The sequence below is a fragment of the Mesoplodon bidens genome, assembly GCF_964165515.1.
Source record: "Mesoplodon bidens genome assembly, chromosome: 11".
NCBI classification, from domain to species: domain Eukaryota; kingdom Metazoa; phylum Chordata; class Mammalia; order Artiodactyla; family Ziphiidae; genus Mesoplodon; species Mesoplodon bidens.
In genome coordinates this window covers 35743575-35764698 of record NC_138167.1, presented here as the reverse complement: position 1 = coordinate 35764698, position 21124 = coordinate 35743575, and the positions used below count along the sequence as shown (strand labels likewise).

General features: G+C 39.3%; 1 protein-coding gene across 3 annotated transcripts in view; it reads left to right on the top strand.

Annotated features, from left to right (window-relative positions):
- Positions 1–1776: 1776 nt before the first annotated feature.
- TBK1 (TANK binding kinase 1) overlaps positions 1777–21124 on the top strand; it is a 41825-nt gene continuing 22477 nt past the window's right edge. The window contains exons 1-6 of one of the 3 annotated variants that reach the window (XM_081247978.1): positions 1777–1875; positions 4554–4671; positions 8641–8781; positions 12232–12361; positions 14450–14631; positions 19235–19395. In XM_081247978.1, the coding sequence (XP_081104104.1) occupies positions 4585–4671; positions 8641–8781; positions 12232–12361; positions 14450–14631; positions 19235–19395 (701 nt within the window). In that variant the 5' untranslated portion in view covers positions 1777–1875; positions 4554–4584. Of the gene's footprint in view, positions 1876–4553; positions 4672–8640; positions 8782–12231; positions 12362–14449; positions 14632–17367; positions 17560–19234; positions 19396–21124 lie in introns of those variants that run through there. The other 2 variants (XM_081247979.1, XM_081247980.1) reach the window with 2 other exon arrangements.

Genomic DNA, 21124 nt, shown 5'->3' with positions numbered 1-21124 from the left:
GCCCCAGTTTCCCCATCTGTAAAACGGGGGAAATAATGATAACTACCTCATAACTAAGAATTCAGTAAGTTAAACATGAAAAGAGCTTACTACAGTATCTGCAAATGAAGGCTTGATAATAGCTATTGTTATACTGTTTATTCTGTATATGTAAAGGCAACACCTCCTTTTCCCCTGGTTCTTTAAAGCCCTTCAGAAGATTAACAAGTTTTCAGAGCTAAGAGAAATCAAAATGTGGGAATTGAGTCTGTAACAGAAATTAAAACTTCATGTTATCTAATCGTGTAATAATTCCCACCTTCCTTCCCTGAAGTTGCCTAGAGCACTTTACTTAGGGAGTACCATAGCAATTAGGACTGTTTCACCATGAATTACCTTTTCTGTATTGTTCTTAGTCTCCAAAAGCAAACACCCAAATAATTGTCTCAACGGTGAATCTCATCAGTTAACAGCCTCATTGAGGCAGTAAGACTGAGGCATTTGTATGACTTAACTATGGAAATACAGTTTTATGAGGCCTGGTATAGTTCTGTGCCTAACAGTTTATTAAATCTTAAATACTAATATTAATTGGTTCACAAACGGCTTGATCTTTAAGAAAATGTATTTCAGTGTTCCTCACTCATGTGGTAAACATGTGAATCAAGGCCTTCAGCTAATCACATTTTCTCCCATTCACCTTTGAGATGTGAGTTATAAGGAACTTGGACAGGTTCTCTTCTTGGCATTAGATAGGGGACAACTAAAATTGGTGGGAATGTAAGCAGTGAATAGATTGTTGTTACAGTAGAATGATTCCATCACTTAAACATTGTTTAAAGGTTTAATAAAGTAAATTCCTTTGTAACAAGCATTACAGTGGGCTTTCCTTATCTCCACTGTATATATGATATGTGATTAAACAGGCTTACAGAGGTTTTTTAAAAAATGGCTTAAAGTCAGTATTTGGCAGGGAGAGCTGGGACTGCAACCCTAGGTCTATTCCATTAAAAAGCCTCTGCTCTTACCCACTCTGCCATAGGTTCCTATTTCACTGCCGGCTCCTATAGTTCTCATCTGGGAAGAACTCCCTCCTTCCGCCTCCCTCCCTCAGAAATTTAGCCCTTATCTGCAGAGGTCTCTTCGGCCTCTCTGCCTCACGTTACGCTGAGAAAGGCTGCAGTTCTGTCAGTGGGCAAAAAGGATCACTCGGGAACAGCTGCTTGAGATCCTAGCGTCACGAATACTGCAGGGGATCTGATTTTAGTCCCTAGATTATCCAGTATTGCCATTTTCCAAAATACCGTCTAAAAAGAGGGAATTAAATGAGTTTATTTACATTAAGAATCTCACGTCGGAATTACTCGCAGCCGATAATCTGGCTCCCCTGCAGCCAATGTGGTCTTTAAGATACATACGAATCTATCCCTGCAGAGTATGATATCCTCCAGCGACGTCCCCTCATGTGTCCAGCATTCTGCACACCCGTGATTATTTGCATGTTTGTAATCACCCGTCCACTGTCTGTCCCACTATCACCTCACTCCGCCTTTGGCTGTCGGGGACGGGGCGGGATTCGCAGTTGGAATCTGAATCCTTGCGCTCACTGCGCAGGGCTCTCCAGCTTCACCCTCAGAGTAAGGGGGCACAGGCGGAGGGTGTGGACGGGGTCCAGACGCCCCACAGCCTCTCGGCCCCGCGCCACAGAGGCCTCAGAGAGCCGGGCGGGGGAGGAGCGTTGGCAGCAGACGCCGAGGCCCAGATCGGTGCGCCGGAAGTGCGCACGCGCACGCCGGTCACGTGATCCCCGGCCTGTGCTCGGGAAGCCGGAAGTGCCCTGAGGCATAAGGAGGCCGCGGGAGCCTGCTGGCGGTGGCGCGGTGGAGACCGGACGAGGTAAGCAGGACGGGCGTGGGCGGAGAGGCCGAAGGCGCGCGGGGCACGGGCTGCCGAGCCGGGCACGGCCCGCACGGACCGTTCCCGCCCCCTAGTGGGAAACTGGGATGCTGAGTCAGGGCGGGGGCGGGGGCGGGGCGGGCGACCGGAGGAGCACAGCGGGACCCCAGGCCGAGCCCTCCCCGACTCTGGCTGGGCTGACACCGCCTCCCGGGTGTCCGGGGCGTGCAAAGCCGGCCGGAATGGTCGCGCGGGCCCGTCCCCTGCGTCTGGACTCCTCGTCCTACGGCCGGCCGTCTGACCCGGACCTTCCCGGGTCTGGTGGCGCTGGGCAACCGAGAAAGAGGATGTGTCTGTTACCGGGGTTGGGCCCTGGCCGCCCGGACAGGCGGATGCCCCTTTCCCTTGGAGTTAGGCTGGCCGCTTTCTACCTCTCTTTCCGAGCGTGGACGCTATTGGCAGTGTTTAAATCGTTTGATTTTTTTCAGACGATTAAAAAGAGACGTGTTTTAGTGAAGCGGGGGTTGACTCGCCGGAAGCCAGAAGCCGAAGACGTTTTTAATGTACACATCTATAATGCAAATGCCCAAACCTTTCCTTTGGGACGTGGCTTATGAGTGTAATTTCCAATCCGTTTCCCAGGTATTTTTAGTAGGTGGCCTCAAAACAAGTTCTACCCAGTAATTGAAAAATGCATAACCAAAGACCGACTTTTTTCCCTGAAGAATGCTGAATATAATATCTGTTTAATAAATGATTCACTTAGTGGTAGAGTTTGGCAACCCTGGAACTTTGTCCATATGCAGCGTCACCAAGCCTGTTTTCATCTATGGACAGATGGTAACTTTCATTTTGGACAGCATAAGGAAGTAGACTTAAGGCAGGATTACCAGTCTCATACTTGTTGAGTGCCTGCCTATATTGTGTCCAAATTTTGGAACGATTTATATAGCAAGTACCTTCTGGGTGTGCTGAGTCATGTTTTAGTGTGCGGTTATTGTGGGGTTATTGGAAGATAATTTCAAAAGACATTTCCCAGATCATTGTGACACCATAGTTTAATTTCTGCATATAGAGAGCAGATATCTTAGCTGATAAATGTGTTTTATATTACCCACTAGGTATAGATAGATGCTTAATGATATTATTTGCCAATTATAGTTATCTCAAGCAACAGTTACATTAATGAGCAAAGCTTTTCATATTGAGAAGTATTTGAAGATATTATTGAAAAGATATTTGAGAAGTTTATTATTATCTCAGTAGCTGGCAAATGTGTATTTCATATTTTGAAAGAGGAATCGTATTTTTTTTTTTTTTTTTTTTTTTTTGCGGTATGCGGGCCTCTCACTTCTGTGGCCTCTCCCGCTGCGGAGCACAGGCTCCGGACGCGCAGGCTCAGCGGCCATGGCTCATGGGCCCAGACACTCCGCGGCATGTGGGATCTTCCCGGACCGGGGCACGAACCCGCGTCCCCTGCATCGGCAGGCGGATTCCCAAGCACTGCGCCACCAGGGAAGCCCGAGGAATCGTATTTTTATTGCTTATTTCCAATAAGTTGCTGTATGTAAAATTGCCTTATCTGAATTAGATGGGTGGTAAAATTATATACATCTCTCTGAGTATATCAGAGATTGGTGAAATTTGGACCCCTGGCCATTCTTTGTGTACTTAACCCTACTTGGAATATTGGCAGTCATTAATTCATCACTGAATACCTAGTCCATTCTAACTTACTATGAAGGGAGAGCAAGATCTGTTTTGATTCAACCTGGCATTGCATCAGGTTTAAGGTGGCATGGTGGGACAAGTGTTTATGCTATTTAGCATACCTCATTTTTATTCCAACATGGAGCTCAAATATTTACAATATACTTTTACAGCTTTTCAATATTGAAGGACAAGGCTAGGGGTGGTGCTTTTTTTTTTTTTTTAATAGACTTTATTTTTTAGAGCAGTTTCAAGTTCACAGCAAAATTGAGCAGAAGGTGCGGAGGTTTTCCATATACCTCCTGCCCCCGTACACGCTTAGCCTCCCCTTGCTTATGTTTTAAGACTTGCTAATACACACTGGGTATGTGTCTATTTATATACTTGGAGGTTGAAGAAACTATCCTTAAGTGAATTTCAAAATTTATTGCTGAAAAGTCACCTTTGCTTCCTGATTGTCAGGCTTTGTGTAGGTGAAATTTTAAGTTATACAAGTGTTATGCAGTGTGGCAACAGTTGTTTTCATTAGTGTTGCCCTGCCCTGGAAGGAAACAAAGTAATTTTTTTCTATATTTCTGTTGTATTTTACCTTATTACTTTATTTCAAAACACTTTAAAATATGATTTATCATTGATTCATCTTTCAAAACATTTTAAGGAGGTAAATGGCCAATATCACTCTCATTGACAGAGACAAAATTAGAAGGGAAGTTGATGTTTTTTCAGCCCTGGGAATAAGTGAATTAAATTGAATATATAAGATGTTATTCGTTAATGTTTTTTCAGAGCCCATGCAGCATTTTAGTCTTTACTATTGCTGGAAAGTTAGATTTTTGGGGACTGTTGATGCACTTTGATTTAGTAATAAATAATAGGTGATCTTTCTTGAGAGTAAAAATAGCTAACATTTGTTTCTTCAATGTATTATTCCCTGAAAACAAACATGCCTTTTTTTTCTTTTCTCTCAGTATCACAAGAGGATCACGTGACCACGCCGAGATGCAGAGTACTTCGAATCACCTGTGGCTTTTATCTGATGTTTTAGGCCAAGGAGCTACTGCAAACGTCTTTCGTGGAAGACATAAGGTTGGTACAGAGAATCCTGTGAAAGCACCACATATGTAGTTTTCTGAGACGCACACTTGTACTAAAGTGAGACTTGGTGCTTTTGATTAATTTGTCTAGAGAGAGTATGTGTTTTTGTGGTTGCTTAAGGTATAGCTTGTGTCAGAGGCAGTAATATCTACCCAGTGGTGGCAGAGGTCAGGTGTTGGGAATGGAGAAAAACAGAAGGTTGTTTGAAAAAAGGAACTTGGGAAGATTAGTGTTGTGCCGTTTGGTTTTTTCCTCGACCTAATGCTCCTACGGTAGTGAGTGATCTCACTGACCGAGTTCAGCGCAGCAGTGATTTGGGGTAGGAGGTAATAGAGGGAGGCATGGTGAGGAGCAGGTGGGTATTTTTGAGGGAAACCCACAGGTGATTCTGCTGTGCTGTGCTAAGGCTTCGTATGCCCCCAGAGTAAAACATTCTACAAAGTAGATGGGAGTAAAGGGAGGTTATCATCAAGGAGCCCAGGTTTAAAAGACTGTGTATCCCGGTAATCAGAACTTGTTATAGTGCAAGTGAGAATAGAATAAAAGGGCTAATCCCAGAGGCATTTCAAGAACCAAAAGGACTCTGTGTCAGATTCTATATTGGAGGATGAAGTGAAAGGTAATTAAAGTCATTTAAAATGAAGAGATTTAAGATCATTTAAGTTTCTATTCTGGGAAGGAAGCTGGAAAAATAATGGAATAAAAACATCCTTTTATCATGCAAATAATCATTCACAAGTTTTTCAGCACTGTGAATTCAGCACAGGAGCTCTAAACATTTTAGGAAGAGGAATTTCCTTATATTTTTCTGTAGCCTTGAGACCACCAGTCAGTTCTGTCTGTGGCAATGAGATGAACATTCATAGGTGCGTGCTGTTTCCTCTGTGGTTCTTAGAGAGTGAATCGGAAGTGTCGTACAGTTTTTAGCTTTTTTTCGCCTCCAATTCTAGAATTGTCCGCAGGTTCCAGTGCTTGGTCAGATTCATAGTGATCAGCCTTGGATATTCCTGTCCTAGAAATTGTTTTTGTTTTGTGCACTGTGCCAAGAAGAGAAAACAGGTGGCGTGGCACCTCTGGGTTTAGCAGTGAGGCGCACCTGACCGTCTGTGTTCCTGTGACCCTGGTTAACTTCACAGGCTTTAGTAATCACTTGGTATGTGTCAGACACTATGGTGGACCTAGTGATTTGAGCTATAGATAATGTGCTGTACCTGCCCACGAAGAGTGTTGGGTTTAGTAGCAAGGTGGTATTGGAAGGAACGTAAATTAGAAACTGATGGAGTGACAGGTAGTCAGTAGTGATAGGAATTGAGGGAGGCATAAAGTGCCTGGCACTAGTAAATATCTCACATTTTCTGATCCTCTTTTCCTTACGTAGATATCCAGTGTCCTTCTTGTAAGTGCCTACACTTAGCAGGCACTCTGTAAATGCTTGTTGACTGAAAGAATAAATGAATGAATGAGGACAGAGTAGACTACTGTCCTGAAGTTCTTCTTCAAAGGAAGTAAAACTGTTCTTTATCCACTATAGTTCGAAAGCTTCAAATAAGGATTTGAGAGGCATAAGAACTGACTTAAAATATTGCTAACACTCAGTTGAGTATTCAGTCCCTAGCAGTCTTCCCTGGGATGTGTTTTGAGAAACCATATTTGTTCTCAGTGACATCAATTTCAAGGGTTTAGGACTATACCCCCAAAATCCTGCTTACCCTTAATAACTGTTTGTTCAATCATCTTTAACTGTATTAGCTAAACCCTTTTATGTTACTGCTCAGAGTGACCCGGTCCCTAAGTTTACTGTTTGTTATTCAAAGTATATTACTTACTTAATCTGTCTCTTTTTCATTAAGTTGCCTTGAGCTACTACTGTGTGTGGATGCGTGTATATGTGTGTGATAACTGAGGTGAAGTTAAAGGGAAGAGAGCTGTAGCAAGGACGTGTTGACCTGCACGTTGTATATATATATGTACACGTGCATCTCTAAATATTATTCATCATGCTTTGACTTAGAGACAGTGACCGATAGGTGACTGTGCAGTTGAATAGAGGGAAAATGGGACATTCCCACACATATCCCAGTGATCTCACAGGTATGATGTAGACTACAAAAGGTGGGAAAATACTGGCCTGGGTCATAGTGGGTACATTACAACATTGTGTTCTTTTCCCTGCTTGCTCCTCTGTTAGGATTCTCCTCATTTCAGACTAAGTTTGAGACAGGTGTCCTCAAGAAAAATCTCTCTGTTGCGTGGTATAGATTTGGCAGTGTCCTTACCCTGGCTGATCAAATGGGAAAACAGTGTAGTTGAGCTCTAGTTAAGTTGTTCCATTTTCATACTGTCTGAAAACAGTCAATGAGTCTTCTCTTCTGGAAAGAATATATGGGTATTTGGTGTGGGGAGAGTGGGGGAGAGAGGGGGGAGTGATCACATAACACAGGTAGTGGTCTCCCAAGAGGGATCTTGAAGAGTGAGACTGTGATGCAGCTAAATGGTTTTAAGAAGAAGATTATGAAATTCTGAGCTGAGGGGAAGAGGGTGATGGCTGTAGGTGGTGAATCTGTGTGAGAAGCTGTAGAGAGGGCTTCAAAGCAGGAAGAGCACAGAGGTCCTAAAAGACAGAGACCCATGAAACATCTTTAGGCAGGGCATGCTTGAACCCCGAGCTCATAGGAGAAACGAATGGTCTCTCCACTAACTCCAGGCAAGTTCAACCTTGGATTGTGGGAAAAGTAAGGTTAAATTCAGAGAATGTGGCCTGAGTGGTTGGAAAGAGGTGGGAGGGTCTGGGAGAGAGCCTCAAAGAAAGGTTAATTAAATGAAGACTATGACAGTGTAATGTTTACCTGAAATTTAGCATGTATTTTGTACCTCTAGGATTCCCTCCCAACTATGGCTGCACTGTAATTCTGTGTTTAATCTACTTCAGTATGCCATGAGAGAGTGAGAGGTGGGGTGCTGCCGGAGCTTTGGTAGAGGAAAGGAAGTGTCTCTGACCCTTTAGAAATGATCTGCGAAGCAACAATCTGCCCTAGTCCTCGAGGTGAAGTTGCAGAAGGTTACCCGAGGCAGCAGTGGTGTAGTCCAGTGAGGATGATCTGCTTTAACCTTATTCTCAAATCCCAGCCCCGCCACACATACATACACATTCTATCCAGCTAGGGAATCTTTTTTTTTTTTTTTTTTTTTTTTTTTTTGCGGTACGCGGACCTCTCACTGTTGTGGCCTCTCCCGTTGCGGAGCGCAGGCTCCGGACGCGCAGGCCCAGCGGCCATGGCTCACGGGCCCAGCCGCTCCGCGGCATGTGGGATCTTCCCGGATCGGGGCACAAACCCGTGTCCCCTGCATCGGCAGGCGGACTCTCAACCACTGTGCCACCAGGGAAGCCCCCAGCTAGGGAATCTTAAAGTTAGTTGCCTTACTTTGAGAATCTTACTAAAAATTGCATATGTGGAATATAATTTTTAATCTTTCATTTCCTACTTTGATTAGTTTAAAATTATTAGGCCCTGGAGAAACCCTTGTGAGTTTCACTTTCTATTTCTTATTCAAAATACACGTTCACATTTGGTACTGTTAGAGCTCTTTTGATATGTAAATGACTATCTTTGCCACGTGTATCATAAGGAAGCTTTATGATATGAAATATATAAATAAAGGAAGCTTTATTTATATATATATATAAATATATATAGAGAGAGGAAGCTTTATTTATAATATGAAAAAAATAGCCTTTTCTACATTCCAAAGCATTCAATTTGAAAGAAATACTGAACAGTTGATTGATTTATTTCAGCTTAAAATAAAAAGGTCAGGAGTCCTAGTACAAATTACCTAATGCTTAAAAATATTCAGGGTGTTCTATAAAAAAGATAAATTGCCATATCTAGTTATAATGGTACCTTTTGTATCTTCTTTATAATATTATAAATAAATAAAACCTTTCTCTCTTTTTCTTAGAAAACTGGTGACTTATTTGCTATCAAAGTATTTAATAACATAAGCTTTCTTCGTCCAGTGGATGTTCAAATGAGAGAATTTGAAGTGTTAAAAAAACTCAATCACAAAAATATTGTCAAATTATTTGCTATTGAAGAGGAGGTAAGTAGTCAAGCTTTAATTAACGGTGTCATGTTTATTGTAGTTATTACGATTCGGGAGAAATAATCTAATATAAAAATTGTTTTATAAACAGTGGGCTTTTTAATGGTGAAAATTAGGTCTCATACCAGCAAATATTCTCAAAGATTCTTGAATAGCTATAACAATGGAAATGAAGTCTCATGGAATCAGAAAAAGTAGTATAAGAAATAAAAGAATATAGAATATGGTTACCGGTATTATTACTAAAAACAAAAGCTAAAGTTAAATTGACATAATTATATAAGGATCAAGGAGAGGGCTTCCCTGGTGGCGCAGTGGTTGGGAGTCCGCCTGCCGATTCAGGAGACATGGGTTCGTGCCCCGGTCCGGGAAGATCCCACATGCCGCGGAGCGGCTGGGCCTGTGAGCCATGGCCGCTGAGCCTGCGCGTCCGGAGCCTGTGCTCTGCAACGGGAGGGGCCACAGCAGTGAGAGGCCCGCGTACCGAAAATAAAAAATAAAAAAATAAAAAATAAATTAAAAAAAATTTTTTTTAAAAATCAAGGAGAAAGTCAAACAATACAAAGAAGGCTTTATAAAGAATAAAAATCATTGGAATCCAGAGAGTGATATATGAAGTCCAGTTGTAAAAGACAGAATTGATTTTAGTGGGAAACAGTGAAAATACAAATGTCATTAGAAAAATATAAATCCTGCTAGTGTGGGTAATCAATAAAATCACACCTTTTGAAAAACAGTTTGGCATTTTATACTCCTCATACCAGTGATTTCATTTTTAGTGATTACTTCTTAGGAAGTAATCAGAAATGTAAATTATAATTTTATGCACAAAAATGTTCATTGCTGCCCTGTTTATAGTAAAGAATGGTTAAATAAGTTAGAATGTTTGGCTAGTCACCCAGAGTTAGCTACACTCGAGGTTAAGAGCATAGCCCTCTAGACTGCCAGGTCTGTTCAAGACTTCTGATACGAGCTGCAGAGGAGTTTGGCAAACCATGCAGGTAGATAGAGAAGTCCCCACCAGACTGCTCATTGAGACACGAGCTGCAGGTTCAGGAGTCACCAGGGCTATCTTCCCTTAAGACCAACTGGCTACCCATTAGGGGCTTCCCATGACTGCCCTCAGATTTGATAATTTGCTAGAATGTTGAATGACTCACAGAACTCAGGAAAGCACTGTACAGTTGATCCTTGAACAGCACAGGTTTGAGCTTGCCTGGGTCCACTTATAAAAACGTGCGTTTTTTCTACTAAATATGTACTACAGTACTACACAATCCGAGGTTGATTGAATCTGTAGATACGGAACCACAAGTACAGTAAAGTTATGTGTAGATTTTCGACTGTGCAGAGCGTCAGCGCCCCAACCCCTCCTTTGTTCAAGGGTCAACTGTACTTATGTTATAATTTATATTTTAGTATAGCAAAAGGATATAAATCAGAACTAGCCAAAGGAAGAGATCCATAGGGCCATAGGGCAGAATATAGGAGGGTTCCAAACATGAATCTTCCTTGTCCTCAGGGATACATTATCCTCTTGGCATTGATGTATGACAATACACACAGAGTATTGCTAACCCTGGAAGCTCACCTGAGCCTTTGGTGTGCATTGTTTTTATTGGGGCTCAATCACATACTGCCTGCATGACTGACCTGTAGTCAGCCCTTCCCATAGGTTCTGTTAATACTTTTAGCCTCCATTTCCTCTGGAAGTTGGAACGGATGTGCATGTCCAAAATCCCCGTCATAAATCACATTGTTAGACTGTCACATGGCCAAAACCCACAGAGAAAGACACTTCTAGCAGATAGGACATTCTAGAAGCCTAGCAAATCACCTCCCAGTAGCCAAGGGCAAAGACCAGACCTCTCTAGCTAAAATTAATTCTTTACTACACAGTAGTTAAGCAGTAATAAAAAGAGAGATTTAACAAATTTCAATCACCTGGGAGCATGCTTGTGTATAGTGTTCTGTGAGAAAATCAGTATTAAAAATATATATGCAGTGTGATCTTGATATATACAATATGGTATACAAAGTGTTAACGTGTCTGTAATACGATTTGATACATAGAAAAAAGACTGAAAGGACACTCACCAAAATATTAACATAATTATCTCTGGGTGATGGGATTATGGGTATTTCTCAAATTTTCAATTCATCAGCATTCAATTATTTCGTTATTTCAAAACAACAGTTTTTTAAAAAATTATTTTTTATACTACTCAGTCGTAGAGAAATTTAAACTATTTTATGGATATATATTGAGGATATGTAAAAAGAATTATAAAAGGAAAGAAGAATTAAAAGTTGGAGATGAATACTGGATTTAAGTCTCATTCATATTTCTGAGTTTCTGAAATGAGCATGTATCTTATAATCAATGTGTATTTGTAATTTGGTAATACTTCTTTTTCTCTATAAAGCTGTTATTGATGATGTATCTTATAGTCAGTGGTACATTAAAATTAAGGTTTAAAACAGATCAGCAGCTCAGATTCATATGAGCAGACTAGAACTTTGCTGCAAGAGGATGACTCAGCTATTCTGCCACCTATTTGTTTTTAAGGCTAGAACTCTGGGAACTCCCTGGCAGTCCAGTGGTTAGGGCTCCACGCTTCCACTGTAGGCGGCACAGGTTCGATCTCTGGTTGGGGAACTAAGATCCCGCAGGCTGCAAGGCGTGGCCAAAAAAAAGAGTCTAGAACTCCATTCTTTGAAGTAAAAGTGCTTGTCACAGGAAGAATTTCAAGTTTAAGAGATTTGTTAGAAGAATTAATATCGTAAATATACGTTATGTATTAGAAATTAAACATAATTTTGAAAGAATCATAACATTGTAGCAGTTATTTTCTAATTAGACTTGCTGTGGTTTGTCTTCAAAGACAAATCCAATTTTTTTTTTAATTTATTTATTTTTGGCTGTGTTGGGTCTTCATTGCTGTGTGCGGGCTTTCTCTAGTTGCAGCGATCGGGGCTACCCTTTGTTGTGGTGTGCAGGCTTCTCATTGCGGTGGCTTCTCTTGTTGCAGAGCGCAGGCTCTAGGAGCATGGGCTTCAGTAGTTGTGGCATGCGGCCTCAGTAGTTGTGGCTTGTGGGCTGTAGAGCACAGGCTCAGTAGTTGTGGTGCACAGGCTCAGTTGCTCTGTGGCATGTGGGATCTTCCCGGACCAGGGCTCGAACCCGTGTCCTCTGCATTGGCAGGCAGATTCTTAACCACTGCACCACCAGGGAAGCCCGACAAATCCAATTTTAATACAAATTTAGAAGATGTTAATTCTCATCTGTACAGTAAAGAAATATTTAACAAACCCCAGGTAAAAAGCAATTCAAAGTGCCTTCATTATTGTAGTAAATCCAACTTTTAAATGAAATCAGGTAAATATTGGCATATAATAAAAATTTATTTTTTATACTGAGTCCCAATCAGTGATTTTTTTTTTCAGGTAACAACGAGACATAAAGTACTTATTATGGAATTTTGTCCATGTGGAAGTTTATACACTGTTTTAGAAGAACCATGTAATGCCTATGGACTACCAGAGTCTGAATTTTTAATTGTTTTGCGAGATGTGGGTATGTTTGTTTATTTATATGATTATATATGTGTGTATATATAACTTAATGACATAAGAACTTTTAAAAATAAATTTCTTACATTCAAAGCCAAAGACCTTTATGGAGTGCTTTCTTAGATATGACACCAAAAGCGCAAGTACAAAAAGAAAAAAATATAGATAAGTTTCATCAACATTAAAAACTTTTGTGTTTCAAAGGACAACATCAAGTAAAAAGACAACCCATAAAATGAGAGAAAATATTTGCAAACCGTACATCTGATGAGGAATTTTTATCCCAACAACTCAACAGTAAAAAGACAACCCAATTTAAAAATGGGCAAAGGATTTGATAGACATTTCTCCAAACAAGATAAACAAATGACCAGCAAGTGTATAAAAAGGTCATTAGTCGTTAGAGAAATACCAGTCAAAACAATTAAGAGCTGCCACTACACGCCCACTAGGATGGCTAAAATCAAGAAGACAAAACAGAACCAAGTGTTGGCGAGGCTGTGGAGAAATTGAACCCCTCATATACCATTGGTGGTGGTGTAAAAATGTGCAGCCTCTTTGGACAACAGTCTGACAGTTCCTCAAAAGGTTAAACAGAATTACCATATGACTTAGCAATTTTGCTAGTAGGTATTTATCTAAAAGAATTTAAAATCCGCACAAAAACTTTTACACCAGTATTTATAATAACAAAAAAAATGGAAGTAGCCCAGTATCCATCAACTGATAAATAGGTAAACAAAATGTGGTATATCCATACAATGGAATTTTATTTGTTCATTACAAGAGTGAAGTAGTGATACATGCTATAATACGGATATAACTTGAAAAATGCTTAGTGAAAAATGCCAGACACAAAAGGCCACAATATCTTTATGATTCCATTTACGTGAAATGTCTGGAATAGGCAGATCCATAGAGACAGAAAGCAGAGTAATGGTGGTCAGGGCCTCGAGGGGAAGCTGGAGTCAAGGAGTGACTGCTAATAGATGTGGTGTCCTTTTTGGCGTAATGGAATTGTTCTGAAATGGGTGGTGGTGGTTGTACACTCTGTGACTCTTAACTACTTTAAAAAATGAGTTTTATGATACGTAAATTTTATCTCAACAAAGCTGTTATTAAAAAATATATATGGCAACCAAAGGGAATAATACCTTCTTGGAAAGAAATGAATCAATATTTGAAGAATAGGAAAAGCCCAGTGATAAAGTATGAGGTTAGTGGGAATTCTTGAACTTGACACTGGAAGCAGTAGAGACTACTTAGGTGAGGGTAAAATGAAAAAGAAGCAATATATGCTACAGCCTAGTAAATCAAATAGAAGTTCTAGACTGATGCCTTCCTAAGTATACTGGTAGTCCTGAGCTTTCATAATTGAATGTTGATACCCCTAAACTTATTTTTATATGTCATGCTTGGACATGAATCTGTCAGCTGTCAAACAAATGTTTCAGACTATCACTCTGTGACATTGCATGTCAGTTAGCCCAAACAGCTTAATTTCAGCAATTTTGCCACCTTTGCCCTTAAAAAAAAGAAAAAAAAGAAAGTGGCATTTTTAGAAGAGCACTAAGCATATGAGAAATATATTTTTGTAGAAACAAGTCTGACACTTTGCCTCCTTCTATTACTTTTTTTTTTTACTATATTATGTATTGAGTCCAGTTTACTCTTTTGTGGAATTTTTTTCCCAAGGTAAAAATGTAAAATTGTGGTGAAAGATTATCTTTCTTGGGAATCTTCATTCTTAAGTTTAGGCAGATGGCCCACAGGTATATAACCAAAAGTAATTCTGGAGGTCATAGGCTTAAGACTGTTGTGTTCCATTTTCTTGATAGTGTTTAAGAGAGATTGGACTCTTCCTTAGACCATATTGGTCCTTATCATTCTAAAACTCCTCATTACTCAAACATGAAATACAAAATATAAGTATAATCTGTTACTTCTTTGATTAAAATGACTTTGGACCAACTTATGTAAAGACATACACCGAGTGAAAATGAATTAATGTTAATTAGTGAGTCTGATGCACACATACATATGCATAGATACCTACATTATGATTTCCTGTGTTTTATATTTATTGTTGAAGTGGGTGGAATGAATCATCTCCGAGAAAATGGCATAGTTCACCGTGATATTAAGCCAGGAAATATCATGCGTGTAATAGGGGAAGACGGACAGTCTGTGTACAAACTCACAGATTTTGGTGCAGCTAGAGAATTAGAAGATGATGAGCAGTTTGTTTCTCTGTATGGCACAGAAGAATATTTGGTAAGTCACGTATCACTAATAATTTTATTTAAAGAAGTTGGATATATTGTAAATATGGGTAATTGGTCAGCCAGTTCACTATGAAATGTCAACTTTTATGGCAAAAATTAAATTTTCTATTCTAATGAATATGGTTTGTAATGTATTAAATATCGGTTTCTCGGGGTTATTTTATGTTAAAAATTCTGACAAGTTTTATAATAATCTTAAATAATTTTACTAATGTTATTCATCTATATTAAAAGAAAGAACTGTCTGTACGCTCCAGAAACATCTAACTAGTAAAGGCTTCCTTATTTGGATCAGAGCAGTTAATACGTTACAAGCTTGTTATAGTACTCTTCCCTGTAGAGGAAACTTCATTATAATTCTGAAGCAGAAGATTCTCTTCAGGGAGGTTGGTTATTGAAAGATGAAAAGAATAGTTGTTAGAAACACACACATAAAATTAAATGCCTCTAAAAGATCTAATTTGAAATGCTAGAAAACTAGAAAAGCTCTGTGGTTGAAACAGATTATGTAGGTGTGTGTGTGAAGTTAGTAAACATTTGAAATGCTTAAGAAAAGACACTGAAAAATAAGTATATTTAACATGTAATCAGGCAGTTTATAATATACAGCTATCACTAATTGCTCATGGCTCTGGGTTTTGTTTTAAAAGTCTTAGAGGACTTCCCTGGTGGCGCAGTGGTTGAGAGTCCGCCTGCCGATGCAGGGGACACGGGTTCGTGCCCCGGTCTGGGAAGATCCCACATGCCATGGAGTGGCTGGGCCCGTGAGCCATGGCCGCTGAGCCTGCGCGTCCGGAGCCTGTGCTCCGCGACGGGAGAGGCCACAACAGTGAGAGGCCCGTGTACTGCAAAAAAAAAAAAAAAAAGTCTTAGAATCTGTGACTTTTTTCCAACTGGATTCTGCCATTGTAATCTTATAACATGAATAAAGTCTGCCTGGCCCCATAGCTTTATTCAGATTATACTAAGTCTGGCATGAATTAAGATGTCTTGTTCTATCAATATATATCCACAAATCTATTCTATTTTGATAGTCTTTATTAAGAATACCTAAAAATGGATTACATTCATCCAACAGATATTTAGGTACCAGGCACTGTTCTAGGAACTGGGACTTCTGTGGTGAACCAAATGTACATGATTTCTGCTCTTATGGAACCCACAATCTAGTGAGGACAATAGAGAAGTAAATAAGGTAAATTCAGATAATTAAAGTGTTGGAAAGACAATAAGGTAATAAAATAGTGACTAGCAGGAGAAAGATAGCTGGGGGAAGCCTCCTTTCAGTCCTAAGTGAACTGACATTTAAATGATAAAAAGAAGCAAGCCATGCAGAGATTTGGGGGAAAAGCATTACAAGCAACTGCAAAGGCCTAGAAACAAGAATGACCTTGGATGTTTGAGAAATGGAAAGGATGACAGAATAGCTGCAGTTTAGTGAGTGAAGAGGCAGGTGGTAGGAGTTGGAATTGAAGTAAGCAGAAGGCAGCCAGAGCATATAGGCTAGTGGTTTCTACCATGTATGATCGCCCCCTTTTTATAATAAATGTTTTACAATGTTCTTTTCAGTATCTTAAAATGAAATTCTTAGATAATATAATCACCTGCATACCTAATTAAAAGAATAACATAGTACCTTAATAATAATATAAAGGAAAATATAATAAAATCATAGTTAATATGTAAAAGTTTAGCAGCACCTTCACTAGCAGAAAACTTAAGTAATCAGACGCTTTCACCTGTATGTAATATCACCTCCAGTGCACGTGCAGTGATAACTTGTATATTGTATTGGTGAGTCACATATCACAGGTGTTGTGTTGTCACTGACATGATTTTCCAAAGCAGTGAATAATTCTTGATAAAGTTTCTAACTAAACAAAGTAGATTTACATGTACTGCATTCCTGTAGCTACAAAAATACTTCGTTTACTTTATGTACAAAAATACATTGTTTATATATAAAACAAACATCATTATAAACCTCCTTCCTGCACAAATATCCGGCAAGATATTCAAAAGTCATGCAGGGTGTCAGAAGCTTATTTTTCAGAACTGTTTCATATTTGACAGGATGTCTCTCATCTCTGGTCTCTGCCCACTAAATACCAGTAGCCCTTCCCAGTTACTGTGATAACCAAAAAAACCAAACAGCAGTACAGTACCAGCGTTCATGAGGTTGATCCCTATTACCAACTGTCAGTCTCTCACATATTCTCCTAGGACCACAGGTTAGCTTTTGCCTCTAACAGACTTTTAAAATGGAAAGAACAAAACATTTAAACATTATTTAAATTATTAAATAAATTTACTCCAAGTCCATGCTGTTCTCTTGGCTAAAATTTTACTCTGATCTATTTTTCCTATTTCAGATTATGCCCAGCCCTGTTTTCTAATACAGTACTCCACAGTTATAAAATGAGACACATAATGGCCTGAAGCTCAGCAATCTAGAAATATTTATGTATTTAAATGAAAACTTTTCTCATTTTGGAATTCCCAGACCAGATGTTGAATCTTCTCCTTTTTGTGTGTTAAAGACCAAAGGAAACACCAGCATTTTTTCTTCTGTCATTTTTAATATGATGGCTGTCTTAATAATATCTGAGAACTTGCAGTAGGTTTGTCCTTATGCTCCTATCTCAGATGCAGACGCCCAGGCCCAGTAATACTGATCCCTACACAAGTACAAGTAGCACATTTGAGAGAGAGCCACTGGGCACAGATACGTCAGACCAGCATGTGTCAGGCCATGATCAGTCCGTCACTGCCCAGGGAAGGCCTTCCAGCTGTACCAATTAGGCAGTGTATTATTGCACTGTTTGAGGAGGTCCCCCTTTGTCTCCTTCTAGAATCGCTGTATCTCCTCTTCCCAGGTTGGCGGCCTCATGTTCCAGAAGATATCAGGCATGTCCAGGTACTCTTGGCCTCTTCACAGCACCTTGATACACTAAGTACTGGCTGCTGGGTCAGAGGTCTGGCCAGCGCTTCTTTGGACAGTAGTTGCTTCAGGTGCTCTGCCACAGAACCAGCAAGACCACTCAGCCCCCCGTGTGTCTGGTAGGCATGTTGGGACACTCACTTAAGCTCCTCATGCTTATCGCCTCTTCTGATTTCTCATTAAAAGGTATTTCCCAAAAGAGTCCCACCCATCCCCCCCCAAAATAATAATCCAGAGCTTGTGACCCTTTGAGAGTCAGATTCATAAACTGCATCATTTAGAAACACCCTCCCAGCAGTGTTATCTGCATGGGTTCCCAGTCCCTTGGGTCACTGCCAAATACCACAATGTCATAAGGCATTGTTTTCATTTGGCATCATTTGGGAGATGACTCTACTTTGGTCGAGAGTACACTCTTGTAGCTTTATCTTGGAAAAATCTTCAAGTTCCAGCGTATAACTAACATAAAGACAAATGTCACGAGGCTAAGCATGTATGACCTCTGGTTGTCCTCTGCAGAGCTTAATGTCCATCACAGTCTCTGTCTGGATCTGTAAGCTCCTAAGCCATGCCCTATAAGTTCCACCTGTTCTCCACAACTGTATCATAGTGTCTTCTGTGCTTACATGTGTTTAACATCAGATCAGCTACTTGTCTCAGTTGCTGTATCCCCCAGTGTACCTAGTCAGGCTAGTCCTCTGAATGAATTCTAGAAAATTAAATTTTCATCTCAGAGCCCATATAACTTGCTCAGCTGGATTGCATGTGAGAGATGAGGGAGAGGAGTCAAGGCTGCCTGATATGTTTTGGGTATGAGCGACTGGGTAGATGATGGTACCATTTACTTAAAGGATAAAGATTAGAAGGAAACAAGTTTGAGTCGGAAGACCAAGGATCTATTTTGGATACCTTAAATTTAAGCTACCTTTTAGACATTCAAGAAAACAGTAGGATATATGAATCCAGAGCCCAGGACAAGAGATAGTTTGGGGAGTTAAAGGATATAGGTAATGTTTAATGCCATAGGCTTGAGTGGGAGATGAGGAAATAAGGCAGTTGTAAGTGTGGACAGCTATTTTGAGTTTTGCTATGGAGGGAAGCAGAGATTTGGGTGATAGCTATAAGGGGATGTAGGGTCTATTTAGGGTTGTTTTTTTTAATGGGAGATATTAAAGCATGTGTGTAAGCTGAAAGGAATGATACATTCGAAGGGAAATCGATGCATAAAATAAAAGTGGTAGTTACAGGAATTGATTTCTGGAATTGGTGAGATGATATGATGGGCCCCACAACACAGATGGAAAAGTTAGCCTTTGATAGGAGCAGTTCCATTATAACTGGAAAGTAGGCTTAGCTCTGGACACAGATTCAGGTAGGTTGGTATTTGGTAACAGACAAAAGGGAGAGTTGATCTCTGATTTCTTCCATTTCCTCATTGAATTATGAAATGAGGTCATGAAAATTGAGGGTCGAAGGAGATGGTGTTGGAGGTTTGAGGAGAACGGGCAAGATGTGAAATAGTCTCTTCAGATTGGGAAAGTGAAATAATTAGGAAAATATAATAGAATTTCCAGGCATTATTGAATACCTATTTTTGTGTAATGTATTATCATAGAACACAAGTTAGTAGCCTTTTCTTTTCTTTTTAAAGCATCCTGATATGTATGAGAGAGCAGTGCTGAGAAAAGATCATCAGAAGAAATATGGAGCGACTGTTGATCTTTGGAGCATTGGGGTAACATTTTACCATGCAGCTACTGGATCACTGCCATTTAGACCGTTTGAAGGGCCACGTAGGAATAAGGAAGTGATGTAAGTGGTTTCTCCATCTAAAATTAGAAATAATTTTTTAAATGTATCTCTATCTTATTTTGTTTCATCATGTTAGAGGGGTACAACTGAAAATTGATCTAACCATCATTTCTGATATTTTAAGCTATTTGGTTTTTGTTTTTTTTTAAATAAGAATGCAGCCTTATCAAAGTGTATAGGCATACTGTTTCATACCATGTTTAACTATCTTATGTACAAAGCATAAATGGCATCCAGTCTTTGATCCATATTAAAAATATACTGCTTTCTGGAGTTTATTTCAACGCACTGTATATTTAGTTTTCTGTGTCCTTATCAGGCTTTTTCCTCCATGTAACCAAAAAAAAAAAAAATAGAACTTCTGTGGAGTACTAGAACCATTACTGGATCAAAAAGAAATAACGGTTCTTACCCTGAACTGACCTGATTTCTTTAACCATTTCAAAAATAACGTTTAATGTAATATTACATTTTTTTCGTGTTGCAGTTTCAGTCCAAAGCCTGATGGCATTTTACTAGTACCTTATACATTTATGTACTGACATAATTATTAGGAAATAATTACTGTGTACAAAGTCACTACTGTAAACCAAATAATGCAAGGAAAGAGGGATGGATTTTTAGATGTGAAATCTATTATAAAATTCATCCATACATTGGCCACACTTCTTTTTATTTTAAAAGAAATTAGTGAATGACCTTGCCTCATGAGAAACTGCCAACCTATGTACACATAAAACTATGAGGTTATGATTGTTTGGTTTAGTGAAGTAACTCACTTGACAGCCTAACATGTTCAACCATTCTTTTAGATCTTAACATTTCTCTCAGAACTTTATATGTTCGACCCTGCCCTTTATAAGCAAACATGATAAAGCAATAATCACAACTGTAAAAATACAATCTTTTATCTAATCTCAGAAAATTAGGAGGAGCATATTTTCTCTTTTGTTTGTTTGCGGAAGTAAACCAGTTCACCTGGTAACGATGACTTTTGCTAAAACCTGGGTATCTAAATGTTTTCCAGCAAGGAGAGTGTACAAATTCATGGGAAGAAGTTATCCATTACTGTACTGATGATTTTGGTATAGCATCATCTTGAGACTGCTTTACAGCAGTGTCCTTTTTATAAAATCTCTTCATTAATGAAGGCTAAGAGTCAGTTTCTGTTTTTCCTCATTAAACATAAAGTGTATCCAACAGTTAATCATGTTTTTATTGTCATAGGTGTTTTAAAGCAGTATCAATCAGCATGTCTTGCTGCCCTAAAAATGGATTAAATAAAAGTGTGATGCTCCCTAATAAAGGAAACATGACTTATAAGCAACTAGGAATACCTGATGATTTTATCTGACCACCATGTGGGCAGATAATACCATTAGAAGAATTTTTTTCTTTATTTGCACAGAAACTCAACTGTTTATGAATACTGATGCTAATGAATGTTCAGAAGCGCTTAAAGAAGTAATAAATGACTGTTTTACTTTACTATTGAGTGATGTATTCATCTCACATTATAGCCGTGTTGATCCCTCAGCATCTCATTTACATGTTAATAAATGTATTTGTATATGGATCTTAACAAAATTAGTTAAGTTTTTTCAAGAATTTATAAACGTTACCTTAATTAAGAATTCTGCCATTCATTCTATTCACTTCTCTTTTCTTGCATTAATCTCACATATCTCTGCTTATTTCTCCACAATCAGATGGTTCTCACGTGAATGCA